This window comes from Peromyscus maniculatus, chromosome 9 (genome assembly GCF_049852395.1).
Source record: "Peromyscus maniculatus bairdii isolate BWxNUB_F1_BW_parent chromosome 9, HU_Pman_BW_mat_3.1, whole genome shotgun sequence".
Classification (NCBI taxonomy): Eukaryota; Metazoa; Chordata; class Mammalia; order Rodentia; family Cricetidae; genus Peromyscus; species Peromyscus maniculatus.
Genome location: NC_134860.1, coordinates 55564897 through 55581927, shown reverse-complemented (window position 1 = coordinate 55581927; position 17031 = coordinate 55564897). Strand labels below are relative to the sequence as shown.

Below are 17031 nucleotides of genomic sequence, written 5' to 3'. Positions count from 1 at the left end.
TAGTCCCAAGGGATCCAATGCCCTTTTCTGGCCTCCACGGGCACCAGGCACACGTGTGGTGCCCATACCTACATTCAAGCAAAACACTCACACACATAAATCTAAAAACCAAAAACTTAAATGTAACAGTTTTCCTTCATCTTTTTTTTTTTTTTTTTTTTTTTTTTTTTTTTTTTTTGGTTTTTCGAGACAAGGTTTCTCTGTGTAGCTTTGTGCCTTTCCTGGATCTCACTCTATAGACCAGGCTGGCCTCAAACTCACAGAGATCCACCTGGCTCTGCCTCCTGAGTGCTGGGATTAAAGGCGTGTGCCACCACTGCCCAGCACCTTCATCTTTTTTTCAAAATTTATTTATTTTTATGTGCATTGACATTTTTGTCTGCATGTATAGTTTGAGCAAGAATGCTAGATCACAGACAGCTGTGAGCTGCCATGTGGGTGCTGGGAATCAAACCCAGGTCCTCTGGGAAAACAGCCAGTGCTCTTAACCACTCGGCCATCTCCCCAGCCCCCTGCTGTCACCTCTTCAATTAAAGCAATCAAGCACTATAGATTGGGTTGAAGATTTTCCTCTCCTGGTCCGGTTCCCATTCCCTTTCTATAGGCCACCACTGTCATGAATTTGGTGTATAAGAGTTCACACTCACACAAAACATGGGATTAGTATAGGTTCCAAAGGCTCTGTTTATTTATGAATGTGGTATCATAATGTATACAGTTCTGCAAACTGCTTTTCTTCACTCCACACTGGTTCTGAATTCTCTCTGCAATCACTATCCTTGGACAAAAACGAAGCCAGTCTCTTCGCTCCGTATGTATACCACCATGTGAATTTTCCCTCTTTGCTGTTGCCTTTTCACTGTTATAATCAGTGTCATAATAGTCACTGCAACTGCAAAAAAAAAAAAAAAGTTTTTGTTTTCTTTGAGACAGGGTTTCTCTGTGTAGTTTTGGTGCCTCTCCTGGATCTCACTCTGTAGACCAGGCTGGCCTTGAACTCACAGAGATCCGCTTGGCTCTGCCTCCCGAGCGCTGGGATAAAAGGTGTGAGCCACCACCACCCCGGCACAAAAAGATTTTTTTAAGATTTATTTTTATGTATGTGTGTGTCTGTGTTGTGTGTGTGCGTGTGTGTGTGTGTGTGTGTGTGTGTGTGTGTGTATGCGTGTGCGTGTGCGTGCACATATATCCTCAAAGGCCAGAACAAGGTATTGGATCCCTGGAGTTACAGGCATCTGTGAGGTTTCTGATGTAGTTGCTGGAACGCATAACAAGTGTTTTGAACTGCTAAGCCTTCTCTCCAGCCCTAAGTGCAAAAAACTGATTAGGTATTTCCACATGAATGGGAAGAGTCCATTTGTATTGGTAAGCAACTTAAAGGAGGTCTGTGTCTGTGGGGGCTGGCTTTGCCCTCTTGGTATGATAGAGCTTCTCACCTCACTGTACCCTGGAAGCAAAAGCCAGGAGGGGGTCCCGACATCCTCAAGGGCCCACAAGATGATTTAACTTCAGCTGGGCTCCACTTTCTAAAGGTGCCACCCATCAACATAGACTTTTGGTTGGAAGCCAAATCTTCTTCAATACATGAACTTTTCTTTCTTTCTTTCTTTCTTTCTTTCTTTCTTTCTTTCTTTCTTTCTTTCTTTCTTTCTTTCTTTCTTTCTTTCTTTCTTTCTTTCTTTCCTCTTTCTTTCTTTCTTTCTTTCTTTCCTCTTTCTTTCTTTCTTTCTTTCCTCTTTCTTTCTTTTTCTTTTCTTATTTATTTATTTATTTTGAGACAGGGTTTCTCTTGTGTATTGCTGGCTGTCTTGGATTTCCTTCTGTAGATCAGGCTGGCCTTGAACTCCGAGATCCACCTGCTTCTGCCTCCGGAGTGCTGGGATTAAAGGTGTGTGCCACCACAGCCCCGCTGAATACGTGTACTTTCGAGGGACATTTATAATCTAAACCACAACACCACTTACTTTATAGTATTTTTCATTTGATGAAAGTTTCCTTCTTTTGTTTATTTTGTTGTTTTCTCCATGGCTGTCTTGGGACTCTCTCTGTAGACCAGTCTGGCCTCGAACTCCTCGAACTGTCTCCCGGGTACTGGGATTATAGGTGTGCACCACTAACAACTGGCTTGATCAAAGTGTTTTACACCTTTAAAGCGCAAGAGACAAGAACTTTAAACACACAGTGAAGGCTGCCCCTGTGCTTGGCGTTGGGGGAGGAAGCACCCAGGTGAGTGCCCGTGTTGGAGATGCATTCATTTGGGTGCAAGATGCATGTCAGCGTAGCACACGGGGTTAGGATGACAAGAGAAAAATAATCTGCAGGAGGCTTACTTACTAAAGTTCAAAGGATGGAGAAAAGAGAACTCTCAGGAGATTCTCAGGTAATTTAAACAGTCCAGACAAGGTTTCCTCTGATAATTCAGCCTGAATTTAGCACAGGAGCCAGGGTTTGAGTTCCTTCCCCAGTACAAAAATAAAATAAAAGCTGGAACAAATGATCTTCATTATTGTTTCTTCCGGAACTGAAACTTCAAATGTCACAATTGTTAATTAAGGAGGAAACCAGGTTGACTTTTAAAACCATTAGTCCTCAGCATCACTTACCACAGACCGTAGGTGGTGGGAAGTGTGATGTTAGAGAGCCAATAGGAGATGGAAGACTTGGCTTCCACGCTGTTATTTCTTCTCAGCGTCTGTCCCTGGACCAAATCCCCAAATGGAGGCTAAAGGAGTGGCCGAAGTGTAAACGCCAGTCTCGCTGGTTGGTTCGTACTGTTCTGTTCTAGAAAACCATAAGGCACTTTCCATAAAACGTGCCCGGGGAGGGAGCTGGTTAAATTGCGTCCTATTAAGCTCGGATTGTCAGGCGTCCTGGTTTTTTTTTTTTGATTCGATGCTCCGGTCTCAAGAGCCAGCACTACTTTCCGCGGCTGGCACCGGGGCCTGTGTGAACTTACTTTTTTTAACCGACTGGTCCGAGGCGCTGGGGAGAACCGGCGCTCCGGGGCTGCCGACTTCCGACGCGAGCCGCGCGCAGGGCAGGTGGCGGCCCGGCCGGGAGGCGCAGGAAGCGGCCGGCGGGGCGGAGCGGGCGGTGGGGAGCAAGGCCGCGGGCGCCCCGCCCGGGCTGGTATGCGGCCGGGAGTGACGCGGGAGGAGGGGTCACGTGACGCCCGTGGAATGCCAACAATGTAGCGAATGTCCCGCTCGGGTCTGCGCGTCGGAACCGCGGCGTGAGCGCCCCGGGAAGATGGAGCCGCCGCCGCCAGCGCCGCCACCGCTTCCCCGGACTCCCCCGACCCTACGGGGTCAGCAACCACTGCCGCCAGCGGCGCCCGGTCTCCCGGCGCGCGAGGTCCCGGAGCCGCGGGCCAGGACGCCGCCGAGGGTGTAGAGCGCTCCCGGAGGTGAGGGGCCGCGGCCGGGAAGTTTGTCGGGACGGGGCTCCGCCCGCCCGCCCGCCCGATCCCGCGGTCGAGCCGCCCCGCGGGCCGCGGAGAGTCCATCGGGCCGGTACCGGGCGGGTGCGGGGCAATGGGTGGCGGCGGCGGGGCGGCTTTGTTGTGCTCGGCGGCGGCGGCGGCGGTGGCGTCCGGAGGCTGAGACCCCGAGTCCCGCGGCGCCGACCCCGCCCAGCCTGGGCCTCGGGGCGCCGCGCCGTCCTCCACGCGCGCTCGCGGCCTTGCGCGCTGCGGACCCCGGGCTCCCCGGCGGCGCGGTCCCCGCCCGGTGTCCTGTCCCCGGCCGCGCCGTCCGGCGGTCCGTGCGGGGCCGTTGCGTAACGCCTCTCTCTCTGGAGCCGACTTCTCCCCGGCCGGCCTCCGCTGCTCCTTCCTCCCCGCCGCGACGCTGGGCCCTGAGTTCGCAGCGCTGGTCCCCAGCCCAGGTCACCCACACAGGAGCCTCCTGCGGGGGCCCGGGTCTCACCCGGGGCGACCTCGGCTGCCAGCCTGGTGCTCGAAGCCGCCGAGGGAAAACACGCCTGTGAGGAGGGAACGGGAGAGAACTGGACGTGCAGATTTTGTTGACAAAAAGTTTAAGGGGAGGACTTTTACTTCTTTAAACTTTTCCTGCGTGTCCGTACTGTGGCTGGTTATTAGGGGGTTTGTACCAAATCTTGCGCCGTAGTTTTCGTTTAACCCTAGGTTAGGTCTGTAAATGATGCTCACCAGTTTTGAGTGCTAAATCCGGAGACTCGGCTACTTTTTATGATTCTACCCCCCACCCCCCTCCTTGGCAACTGTTGTAATAAGGCATTAACAAAAATCTTCCAGTACAGGAATGCAGACTCTGCTTAGAAAGCCTGTTTTAACTTAACTATAATTAACGAGACATTACAGTATTCAGCCTCTCGTAAAATTTTGTCTCGTTATCCGGGTATAGAGAAGACTGTTGAACGAATCCACCGTGGCTCCTTTGAAATTGCTTAGCTTTTACCACATTTCAAAGTGTCAGCTTTGTATGGGACCAACAGAGGCTGCTATGCAGAATTATTAGAACAGAGTTACAGAATCGCATACGTTCTGAACCGAGAGTTATTCTTCAGCCTCTCCATCTAGTTGGAATAGTCGTAAGTGTAAATTGGAGCTGTCGGTATTTCTCTCCTTAGCAAATCACAGCTTTGGTGGGAGGGACTTTCAGTGGTGGGCGGGGAACACGCTTACAATAAAATGCCTTGTTATTTTAAATGCTGTGTTGTAAATAGCCTGCCCTAGGCTCTTAAAACCCACTGGAGAGTGGAATGAAGGGTTTGGAACTGGTAAATCCACGCTAAATGCTTACGAAAACTATTGGGGAGCCTTGTGGGGGAGGGTAAGGGGGGGGAGGGTATTGTGTTTGTATTGGGAAATCCAGACTAACACAACGTTTTGTATTCATTTCACGCTTGTAATAACGTGAAACTTCAAAGCAATATTCTATACTATTTAAGAATAAGAATATGCTTGAAGGACAGTTGATAAAGTCAATGAATTTATTTACATTGTCTTGACTAAATCTGTTCTGCAAATGGGTAGCCGTCCAGCCGTCCACTGAAGGAGCGAGTCAGCTCTGTGGAAGCTGTAGAAATTCCCAGAAATCTCTGTCCTTCTAAGAAGCCCATGGTGATCCCTCTGAAGCGGCTGGAGTTCAGAGGAAGAAGACCTCTTCCAGTGGTAGGGCCACTATTCCCTTCGTTTGCCAGTTCTGTGCCACCCTCCGAGGGGCACCCTTAGTTCCTAAGGATCTACTACTCAGCTGCTCCCTCTGTGCTTGAACCCGAATGCCATTTGATTTATTGTTTCATCCTAAAGGTATAATAAAACAGTAATGTTGGAAATAAAGATAATTGGTGATGCTAAAATTATGGAGGAAATTAGGCAATTGCTTAATGCTTGCCATTCGCTTGGCAAATACTTTGTGTTGGTTAACGTCTAGACTTGGTCGACCTAATTGTAATTGAGAGTGGTGGGTTTTGTTGTTGTTTTGTTTGTAAAGCTAATTAACAAGTAGTTTTTGTTTGTGTACCAATGTTTGAGACATACATAGGATTTTTCTGGCTGATGAATGAAAGCGGTCATATTTCTTTTTTTTTTTTTTTTTTTTTTTTTTTTTTTTTTTTTTTTTTTTTTTAAAGATTTATTTTATTTATTATATAACTGTGTTCTTTCTGCAAGTTTGCCTGTACTCCAGAAGAGGAGATCAGATCTCATTACAGATGGTTGTGAGCCACCACATGGTTGCTGGGAATTGAACTCATGACCTCTGGAAGAGCAGTCAGTGCTCTTAACCTCTGAGCCATCTCTCCAGCCCCCGAAAGCGGTCATATTTCATAGCAGGAGTTTGCATTTCCTGTTGTTGACCCTGATTGCTAAGATACCTAGTTGCAGACCGTACAGATCTCTAAATCAGGGTAACACAGACCTTGAAGAATGGAAGTTGGTTTTGAATGAAGTAGGCCTGGGTAGAATATGAAGCTCTCTGGCCCTGGCAGTTATTGGAGCAGGAATGCTGAGGGCTAGCACGTTCCATTACTAATTAACTCATCCTACCTCCTGACTCTTCTCCTGTTTAATTTTATTTTTTTTTAACATTAAAAGTCCCCCAGACAGCACCTGCCCGCCCCCAGCATTGTCTGTCTTCCTGAATACATACTTCATTCTTGTGTGTTCAAGCCTTTACCCGGAAGTTGGAGACTCCCAGAGTAGCTCCACATTCCATCAGCAGTAGCCCCTGAGCTCTTCCGGGTCAAGCATTCCTTCCTCTGCACGGTTTTCTCTGAGTGGTCTCACACGGAAAGACTCATGCTCGTGCATCAGCAGGCAGGCACACACACACTGGCTCTTCAGCTAGGTTGATGGTCTCTGTGATTCTCCAGCGGAATGCCCGTTCTCAGTCCGGATGCTAGGTTGATGGTCTCTGTGATTCTCCAGCGGAATGCCCGTTCTCAGTCCGGATGCTAGGTTGATGGTCTCTGTGATTCTCCAGCGGAATGTCCATTCTCACTCCCGATTGAGGAAGATGGGGAACTTGGAGAGGGTGGGTGCAGAGGAGGCACAGCTTGCCCAGAGATATGGAGCCCTGCTGGGGGTGGCCTGCCCTGTCCTCTTCGGCTACTTGCTTTTATGAGTTCTGCAGGGAAGGAGCATGCGCTTGTCTACTCTGGCCACCACACAGGCTCCCCAAGGCCTTTGGTGACTCTTGGACAGTGGGGAACTGGTGTCTTCCTGAACCTCCAGGAAGACGGCCACTGCCTTCCTTAGAGACCCTCAGCCTGTGGCTTTCCGGCCTGGACGGTGGTATGTGATTCTGACATTTAGTGTCTGGCTCGAGGTCTGGCCTCTCCATTTGATTTAATTTCATCTTTGCTAATTTAATTATAGTGGGAATGTAATTTAAATAATAACTGGAGGTTTTGGTCTAAGAAATACTATTTTAAAATAATGCCCCCCCCCCCCAAAAAAAAAAAAACCAAATCTAAGCCATGTGAGCAAATGCAGAGAGCTGATAGCGAGGTGGCACACATTGCCACTCCAGTGCAGGGCAGGGGGTGGGTGCTAAAGCAGGTGGACTGAGTTTGAGACCAGCCTGAGCCACATAGTTAGACCATGTCACAGACAAGGCTGGCACAATGGCCTAAGCCTAAAGACCTGAGTTTGATCCCCAGCACCTGCATGGTAGAAGAGAAGAAAGAACCGACCCCTGTAAGTGTCCTCCGACCTCCACAGGTGTGCTGTGATGTTCACACACCCACACATACACAAACAAATGTAAAACAATTTTTTAATTAAAAAAAAAACAACCCACTAAACTAGAATAGAGCCGATGTGTGTCATAAGCACTATCCTGCCGGTAAGGGTTTTGAACGGTTTGTTGGTTGGTGTTTGGTGAGTGTTTGGCCGCCTGTGTGGGATGGGGAAGCATGAGGAGAAAGGAGAGCAAGAATTCTTGACCATCTGCTGGCATTCTCCCGGATCGGGTTGAGGACAGAGCTGGGTTTGGTAGGAAGCATGGAAGGAATGCTTAAAATGCTGCACGCAGTTGTCGGCAGCCGCCAGCCAAGCGGAAGGTTTGGTAATGGGCTCTTGTTCTGCAGTGAGGTGGTTTTGTTCTGTGGCTTGTTACAGATTTTTTTGTTTGTTTGGGGGGTCTTTGTTTTGCTTTGTTTTCCGATAGGGTCTCATTGGGAAGCCCTGGCGAGCCTGGAACTCACTATGTAGACCAGGCTGGCCTGGAACCTTCCCCAGTCTTCTTGTCCTGCCTCCTGAGTGCTGGGATTACAGGTGTGAGTTGCTAAATTGTTTCAGATTTTCAGTTTCAGGGTCTTATTCAGTTTCCTTTAAAATACATTTAAATCAGTTGTTAATGCCAAACAAATTCCAACAACTAGATTTACTTTATTTGATATTCCCAAGGGCCGTATTTATAAACTTACTGATGAAGGAAAAAGTCCATCTGTCAGTCTTGTTGGAGGGTGTGGGAGTTAGCTCGGCAAAGCTCATCTCCGGCTGTACTTTTCATTTGACTGATGAATATTTCCATGAAAAAATTCTTTTAAAAGTTCAAGATTTGGCTGTAAAACCAACTGTCTTCAAATTAAACCTTAAAACGCAGAGTCTCCAAGCTGAGAAGATAATTTTTCTTTTTTACGAAACTGAAAACATGCTGCTTTCTAGATGATTCTGTCAAGGACCTGGGGCACTGCTGGGTGCTATTTTACCTCTTAAAAAGACAGAGTTCCCGGGGTCTTCTAGGACCAACACTTCCCACAGAATGTTGGGGAGAGATCGGGAGAAAAAAATCAGAACACTGAAGAAAATCAAGTGGTAGCTTTATGGGGTGTCCCTGAAATCCTCTCTGCTTACTTATCTTCAGGTTGTTTGTGAGTCTGGAAAGGGGAGACAAAACCAAAACCCTTGACCCTGGGGCTGCCACCACCTGGTGTCTCTCAGCTCAGGTGCACCCTGACAGACGAGTCTTCGCTTTCCCTGCCTTGGTCAACTGTTTTTGTTGGAGATGAGATCTCAAGAGCCCAGGCTGGCTGCAGACTCACTTTGTAGCCCAAGACTAAAACTGTTTCTCTTCCTGCCTGCATGCCCAACTTTTGTGGGTTTTGGTTTTGTTTGTCTGGGGTGGGGGGTTGTGGCCTTAGGGCCTCGCTGTGACTGGAACTCAGGGCCTCCTGCTTGCTAGGTGGGTGCTCTCCACGGAACCATACCTCCAGTCCCTCGGCTGACTTTGTGATTGGAGTGGTTGTGGAACATGTCGGGTGTTGTGTGGACGTCCTCCCTTGGTGACAGGGGCTAGGATGGTGTGTGAACCACTCCTGGAGTTTAGACTCTAGACTGCGTGGGACTCAGCCCCACTATTAGGACCCAGTGGCTAGGCTAGGTATTTCATCTAGGAACCATGGTTTAGAAAGAGAACCATTATGCATGTGTGTGTGCATGTGTGTGTGTAACTATTTATGAGTATGTACAGTTTTGTCCCATGACATTAAACACATTCTTGTTGCAGCAAGCGACACTTGTCTCTACCTGAAACTTGCTCATGGGTCCATCAGGCAATCCCTTCTGTCCTCTTGCTTCAGACTAATCTCAGTTCTCCTGTCTCTGGGCTGCAGGTTCATGTTTCAGTTGGCCTGGGTCATGGCTGGACTGGCTTTTTTCCTTCTGCTTTTTTCTTTCCCACACAGGGAAGTCCGGTTTCACTTTCTCAGACCATCCATCCTCACATCCTGGAGACACGTGGGCATACCTGCTTTCTGTGTTCAGTGTGGTCCCTTTTCAGTTACCATGATGAATTTTGGCTGGCTTTTGTCTCCTGACCTGAGTTCAATTTTGTGCCTGCCCATTCTGAACCCTTAGGTGTATATCACTGTAATACACTACTTCAGCCCTGTCCTGTGAACATCACCAGTTCCGATCGGTCGGTGCTGCCCCTTGGTGATAATGGGCTGGGCCACTTCCACTAGCCTGTGTTAGAGCCCTAGAAGTTTTGTTTTGTCAATTTTTCGTTAACACATTTCATGCAGTGCTTAAATAATGATTATTTTGTCTGTCTCCCATCTTGAAGTTTAAGCTGCACAGTGTGAAGCTGCTCATTCTTAGCCCAGTGAGCAGGACACCTTGTATGGATGTTCAGTTTGTACACCGGTCAGAAGTCCTACATGTAGGAGTGTGGGCCTCATATCATATGTATAACCGTTCATTTGAGAGTATATCCAGCATACGTGGAGACCCTGGGCCACTCTCAGAGGACCTGGGCAGCAACAGTCACCTTTTTTGGTAGTATCATGCACATTTTCTACAGAGTATACATGGCCACCTCTTCTGTGACCTGTGCTGAGACCATTCCTGTTTTTCCAGTGCCTGGAAGTTGGTCCAGTTCCTACCATCCATTTGATGTAGACTCTTCCTGCCCCACTCTGTGCTAGGTTATGATAGATGGTATCAGAGTTGGCTATACGTGGTCAGGGCTGTGCCCACAGCCTTGGAAAATGTCCCAGGGCAAGAGCTGATGCATAATAGAAATGAAAACATCATCTTTTTTTCTCACAAAGGTGTCACATCAGCTACCGTGGGCCCAGCAGGAACTGTAAGGAAGCATCGCTGTGGGAAGCAGGGGCTTGGAGCAAACCACTCACTCGGGCCTCTTGCTACAGCCCCTGAGCTTGTGCCAATGTGGTCTGAAGGCAACAGCATCATATGTTAGTTGTGCGAGATTCGCACAGGAGAACGGTACCTAGCAGTGAGTGATGGCTGCTGCCATACATGGCCTGGGTGAGGGAGCAAGAACCACGCCCAGAGTGGAGACACAGAAGCCAGAGGCTGCGGAATCACACGATAGAAAGTACAGAAGCTGGTCAGGCTGATCCTAGGTATCAGAAGTCAAGGAAACAGGTCCCTTGAGTCTGGGCATAGGGTGGTAGTGGCATGCCGTCTGGTGTAGCCGCTTCTTCCGAGCATGTGAGCTCCTTGTGAATGCTGTCAGCCTAATGATGGCTGTGCCAGGAAGAGACTGCCCAGGGTCCCCACTCCTCTTCTTCCTCCCGGCTTCAGCAGCCTCTGTTTCAGTTCCAATTCCAGTGGAAGCTTGGAGGGCTTGGGCCCACCGGGGCCTCCTTTGTTGCCCTGTGCCCCGGCCTCGGCTGTGGGATGGGCGGGAAATGTGGCTTGTTCTGGTTTAACAGAACTTTGTGTGGCCGTTTTCTTCACAGCCCTCGCCCTGGCCTCGATGTCGGAAAGGGCTAGCCTTCTCTGTAGTCTGCTAGAGTCCTTTGGTAGTAAAGTCTGGCTGTCACAGACCACCCCTTCCCTGAGGGAAGTTCCGGGAGGGGCTTGTGCTCTCTGTCCTGCTGCCCTTTGGCGTGTGTGAGTGGGTAGCCTACAGGCTGGTTAAATGCCTGGGACTCTTACGGCAGCTGCCTCTGCCTTTAAGCCCAGACCTCTGGCTTGGTGTGACCAGGTCCGGAAGCTCTTCTCACCATTTGTGGGCAGGTGTGCTGTGCCGCCTCTCAGTCAGCCAACAGATTCCCAGCCTCGCTTCTGAACTGAGACCAAAAATGACATTTGCCAAGGGCCCTTCAGAAGAAAATCCTGCTGCCTCTGTGGTTTGTCTCCAGGAAAGCCTCAGCCTCACTGTTCTGAGTCCTGCATTCTTCCCTCCGGCTGGAATTCCATCCCCTCTCCAGTCAGACTCCTTATCGCTGCTCAGTGTCTCTGACTTTCCCCTGCATCCTCCTTCCATCCTGTGCTGGATTCCTCTCCTCTGGGGCCTCTTTCTCTCCGGTTCCTGCTTCCCTTGCCCTCTGCCTCACTTCACTGTGAATTGCTGAGGTGAGTTCTCAGTCATTCTGTCAGCGCCTGAAGCCTAATAGGCACTCGGCCCATGCCTCTGATCTAAGCTCTGGGAGGGAGGCTGAGGCAGGACTGAGTCCCAGGCCTACCTTGGCTGTATAGCAAGGCCTTCTCTCAAAAAAGATATCCCCAGGGGCTGGGGTTAAGAGAACTTGTTGCTCTTTTAGAGGACCATGGTTCCATCCCTAGCACCTCCTTGGGTCTCCTACCCACTCATTAACACCAATTCCAGGGAGTCTAATGTCTTCGGACTCCAGAAGAACCAGGCATGCATCAGGTGCACACACATACACAGAGGCAAAACATTCATACACAGAAAGTAAACTTTAAAAATCTTAAGAAAAAAAAAGACCCCACCCCATTTGCAGAGCAGATAGGCTAGGAACAGAGCAGTGGGCAGAGGGTCTGTGTCTGTCATTGGTTGTCAAGATACGGCGCTGGTAGCTTTAATTGTCAACTTGACACAGCATAGAATCATGTGGGAAATAGTCTTCCTGAGGGGTTGCTTGGTCAGTTTGGCCTGTGGGTATATCTGTGGGAAACAGTTCTGATTGGATTTAATGAAGCAGAAGACTCACTCACATGGGCCCCACCATTCTGGGGGGTCCTGGGCTGTGTCAGTGGAGAGTGAGAGAGGAGAGAGAGAGAGAGAGAGAGAGAGAGAGAGAAGAGAGCGCATTTGATGCGTTCCCACTGTGTGGTGTCCCTTAATGATGAGCTGTAGACTGGAATTGTGAGCCAAGCAGACCCTTTCTCCCCCAAGTGCATTTTGTCCAGGGTTTATCCTAGGTATGTTTTCTCTTAATTTTTTACAGAAAGGCAAGAAAATTAAAGCTTAGATACCCCACTTTTATGTGAATTCTGAGTGGAAAGCAGTAATTCCTTGCGAGTTTCCAGCCATACGCGTCACTCCCAGGATCCTCTGCACATGCTGTGTAGGCTCTTAGGAACCTTCTGCTTTTGTTGGAATGTGAGCTTATGGTTTTAGAAATCTAGGTCTTTCAAAACAGATGCTCAGACCAGGAAGTCCCTGGAAATGAGTGTGCTCGCAATATGCCTCGTTTTACATCAATTAAGCAGAGTTCTAGGCTTCTAGGCCTTAGCCAACCTGGGCCCAGGGGCTCACCTGTCCAGGTCTCATAGCCCACTCTCTATCTTGCTTTCCATAAGCGTTTCAGTGATTCACGGGAAGAAACCATGCATTAAAATAGAGATTTCACAGTGAGAATTTAGTCTGGTTCTTTTTAATGGTTTCTCCTCAGTTGTACCAAGAAAGTGGACAGTTAGAACAGTAAAGACCGCTGTCCCCATACAAAGCAGCCACTTTAATGTCATATCTAGTATTTCCTGCTGTATGTGGTTATGTAACAATGTAACAGCATGTGAGTTAATTCATATAAACTTCTGACATTGTCTAGCCTGTGGTAAGTACTGGACAATATTAGTTACTCTTATTTTTACCCCCACGTGAAGATGGCTGTGAAACGGAATCTTGTTTGTGGTCATGGGGTTACTGGAGCCGAAAGTCCTGATTCTCTGTCTATCTGTAGAGGGTGTTCTTTTAGGAGTCAATCTTTGTGTATTGAAACTCAAAAGTCTCTCCCTTGAAGTCCATTTAGTGAGCTCTGGAGAGTGAGAGGGAGTTGGTGGGGGAGGGCAGAGACAGAATGGGTTAGGGCAGTGGGCTTTGGTACCATCTGGGGTGCCAGCCTGCCTTCACTACCACGGGCACGCCTGCAGGTGAAGACAGTTTGTGAGTGAGTGGCGGCACTCTTCGTGCCGCGGCCTCCCTGTGGGGAGGATCGGTGCCTCTTGTTTGTGACTGGGTGGCCTCTTGATAAATGCAGCATGCGCTGGACAGATTGTAAGTGGGAAATACGTTCAGGCCACAAAACCTGCCCCTCACAGCCCAGCAGGCTGCAGAGTATCATGCTCCTCCTCCCTTGTGATCCTGGGGCAGCTGTTAGCTGTGGCCTCTGACTGGCATCGAGAGGATCAGACCATGTGTTGTTAGCCCCGGGAAAAGTCCCAAGTGCACGTCCTGAGGATAGTGTCTCCCAGTGCCCGTTTCTTCCTCATTATCAGAGTTGAACACTCCTAACCCGACTTTGCTAAGTGGAACGCTCTGGCATGCTTTCTCACTCTTCCTTTTTAAAGACGTATGTATTTCATGTGTTGGGTATTTTGCCTGTGTGTATGTGTGTGCACCGACCACGTTTGTGGATGTTACTTGAAGAGGGCATCAGATCTCCTGAGCTGGAGTTACAATGGTTGTGGCCTACCCTGCAGGTGGTGGGCATTGAACCCCGTCCTCTGGAAGAGCAACACTTAACCCAGGGCCCTGTGCATGCTAAGCACACGCTTCCCTCCTGAGCTCTCCAGCCCCTTACATTCGTTCTCAAGGTGTCGTATGCAGCCACTTTCAACCACAGTAAATGACACCTTCAATAGGACGGTCTGTTTTTTCAGAGAGTTGGGGAGGGCTTCATCAGGAAATTTTTCAAAAGATGTGAAGGGTCACCGCCTCAGGTGGGTGAAGATGTTGGGTAAAGCCACATGGAGAGTGGTGTGGATCAGTGGTGTTGATTGATATTGGAGACAAGCCAGAAATCTGCCGAGTATGTTTATAACCCAAATCCTCCTGCTGTGTTTTCAGATTACATGACAGTGAGCTGGCAATTGCTGAGACTGTGGTGTGTGCCCCGTGTGGTGTTTTGGGGGGTACACTCAGCTGTGGGCTTCCTGTTACGGGAGCCTCCTTGGGACAGCTCCTGAGGCAGGTGGTAATGACACTTCTGGGAGGCAATGTGCTTCTTCTTTACTGTCTAGGTAGAATATTTCCAAAGTCACCATGCATTTCTGCAAAGTAGCTTTAACATTATGTGTGAAGTCCACAAATGAATGTTTTTGTCCCCCCCCCCTTTTTTTTTTCAGAGAGTGATGGTCTTCAAAATGAAATCTCTGGAAGATTTTAGATTCTCTTTAGGAACTACAGAAATTGAAGGACAGAAAACGTTTGAAAGAAGTTGTTCTGAAAGCATGTTTACAATGAACTGACACTATTGACTGTGCTTTTTTTAAATATAAGACACTTTGAGAAGATTGTATTTATGGTAAAAGGAAACTGGACTAACGATGAGGCCAAAGACTTTCCCTGCCACAACTTACTCTGGAAATAGCCGGCAGCGCCTGCAGGAGATCCGCGAGGGCCTGAAGCAGCCATCCAAGTCCTCCACCCCGGGGCTGCCTGGGGCACCGAACAGTGACCCTCCCCTGGATGCCAAAGGCCTGGGGGGCAAGGATGCCTCCAGGCAGCAGCAGATGAGAGCCACCCCGAAGTTTGGACCTTATCAAAAAGCGCTCAGGGAAATCCGATATTCCCTACTGCCCTTTGCCAATGAATCGGGCACTTCAGCCACTGCGGAAGTAAACCGGCAGATGCTTCAGGAGTTGGTGAACGCGGGATGCGACCAGGTGGGTCCAGGCGCCAGCACCCTTCAGCCGCTCTGTGGAAACTTTGAACTGTTTAACACACAGTCCTTTTCTGTGTCCTCAGCCGACGGCCACCTTCTCTCCAAGGGTCTTAGCCGCTTTTCCTTCTTGCAATTGTTCCTTGTTGTGACTCTTTCATTCTGTCCTGGGTTTGTGTGTACATGTGTGGAACCCAGGGCCCTGTGCATGCTAAGCATAAGCTACGCCATCTTCCAGTTCTGTTCTTAGCCCTTTCCTTGGGACCTGCTTGGGATTATTCATTCTGAGCTTCTGTGGGGAAGAGACTGACTTCTCTTACCTTGTTTTTGGTTTGAACATTTATTTCCTTCCTGTAGGAGTGCTATTTAACATGTATCAAAGAACATGCTCAAAGAACATCAGGTTGGCTTAAATGCTTTTAGTTTCTTGGAAATAATTTAATGACTGGATCACAGTCCTAGCACAGGCTAACCGTGTCACCCTTCACTTCCAAAGGGAACGTCAATCCTCCTGTACTTTACTGCTGCAGATCCCAGAGAACTGACCGCGAGGTGATGTGTTTGTGAAACATCCCTCTTTTTTTAATGTCCTCTCTGACGCTTGGGGATGTGCCCGAGTTACCTTGGCTCTAGCGGGCTCCGTTCAGTGGAGTCATTTTGCACAGCCCAGCTCCTTGAGTAATCTGTGGCCTGCTGTAACAGTGGAGGCTGACAGCAGCTGCCTGACCTGTCTTACTGTGAGAGCGTGCAGCTGAATCTGCTGCCCAGCGAGCGCTGTTCCCTGACAGAACTCGGTAGTGTAAGGGTCGGGGTGGAGCAGCTCTGAGGAGCGAGCGAGGTTGAAGAGGCAGCTTTCAGGCCAACAGCAAGTCTTAGGATCTTCTTCTAATGAAAATCACTTGCAAACAAAAGAGGCAATCACAGCCTGGTGTTTTCGGAGTTGTACTTCAAATGCAAGAGAAAGAAACACGTCAAACAAATAATGCAAAGTACAGGTGGGCTCTTACTAAAGTAAAATCCATTAGTGTTAATTGCAGAGCAAGAAATGCCCTGGCTGCTTCTCTAATACAGTGAAATACAAATACAGGGAAGCTAAGGCTCATGATGCCTGCAAAGGGCCCATCCACATCTAATTTATGTTAATTGCTAGCAGAAAGGCCTCCCATTTACCATAGTTAATGCTCCCGAAATAATTCAGTCAGTTTGCTGTCTAGTGTTACTTTACAACTTAAACCAGCTGCGCCTCCCCACTTACCCTCCAACTCAGACCAGAGTGAGTGCATTTGTTCTCAGGGGACTCTGGGAGGAAAGTCATTGTGTGAACCCGAACAGCAGGAGGGAGATTGACAGTGCTCTGGAGTTGCCCGTGGGCGGGTTGTACCAGGTGAAGGGCGTCCCCCCCCAGCTTCTTCCCTTGTCCCTGTCACATCACAGTAGGTGCACTGTTTAGATGCAACTTTGTTCTTTCCTAGTTTGACTTAGAGCGCCATCTTTGTTTTCTGGGGTCCATGTTTCCCCACAGGGCCTAGTGGTGGTGGCCCATGCTTTGCGCTCGCGCACACCCCCCCCCCACACACACACCCCACATCCTCCCCCCCCCCCACGCACACGTACTGTCTCTTTTAGAGCCAGGTTCTTGCTATATGTCCAAGCTGGCCTTGAACTCCTGAGCCCCAGAGAACCTCCTGTTGGCTCTGTTGCACTTAACTCCACAAGTGATGTCTTAAGCCTGTGCACACAGGCATGTATTTTTCTGTTATTTATACTATGACTAATTGAAAATATTTACTTGACTGCTTGAAATGGGCATTTTCTTTTAAATATTACATTAAAGTAGATATACATCTTAAACATGCACAGTTTATAAACTTACAGCCCCATGGATTTTCATACATTAATTACACCCATCTAGCATGTATGGGTACTTTTGTAATCAAACCTTTTAAAAGGGAAGTATCAGGAAAAAGTGAAAGACGTCAGGGTATTTTCAATGTAACAGTGTAATGTGTTTGCCAGATGATATACTGTGTACATAATACGTGTAACTTTTGTAAATAAATGACATGAAGCCTTATGAGATGTGTAAGTAACTAGGTTAATGTTCTAGGAGGTGTTAGCTGTTCTTCAGCTAGAGATTCAGGCCTTGGAAGGTGAGGTTCCGATTATATTATCACACTCTGCAGCTTTGCTTGCGTGCGGGTAGCCTGTCTCTGTCCCGAAGCTGTG

The 17031-nt window shown here is 48.6% G+C and overlaps 2 protein-coding genes across 8 annotated transcripts in view; one reads left to right on the top strand and one right to left on the bottom strand.

Annotated features, from left to right (window-relative positions):
- Positions 1–664: 664 nt before the first annotated feature.
- On the bottom strand, positions 665–3715 carry LOC121832303 (uncharacterized). 5 transcript variants are annotated; one of them, XR_006075921.2, is made up of 2 exons: positions 1437–3660; positions 665–892 (listed from the first exon to the last, which is right to left on the bottom strand). XR_006075921.2 is itself a non-coding variant. In XM_076545093.1 (2 exons), exons 1-2 carry the CDS (start codon positions 3503–3505, stop codon positions 884–886), a joined length of 558 nt encoding a protein of 185 aa, XP_076401208.1. In that variant the 5' UTR covers positions 3506–3715; the 3' UTR covers positions 665–883. The 5 variants fall into 5 exon arrangements, 1 of the variants encoding a protein (XP_076401208.1); XR_013042434.1 differs by having other exon boundaries at positions 1965–3660; XR_013042433.1 differs by having other exon boundaries at positions 665–2145; positions 2335–3660.
- The window catches only part of Lats2 (large tumor suppressor kinase 2), a 56356-nt gene continuing 42512 nt past the window's right edge, over positions 3188–17031 (top strand). The window contains exons 1-2 of one of the 3 annotated variants that reach the window (XM_006988433.4): positions 3188–3406; positions 14270–14809. In XM_006988433.4, coding sequence (XP_006988495.2) covers positions 14471–14809 — 339 coding nt within the window. In that variant the 5' untranslated portion in view covers positions 3188–3406; positions 14270–14470. Of the gene's footprint in view, positions 3407–3752; positions 3984–14269; positions 14810–17031 lie in introns of those variants that run through there. The other 2 variants (XM_076545092.1, XM_042284940.2) reach the window with 2 other exon arrangements.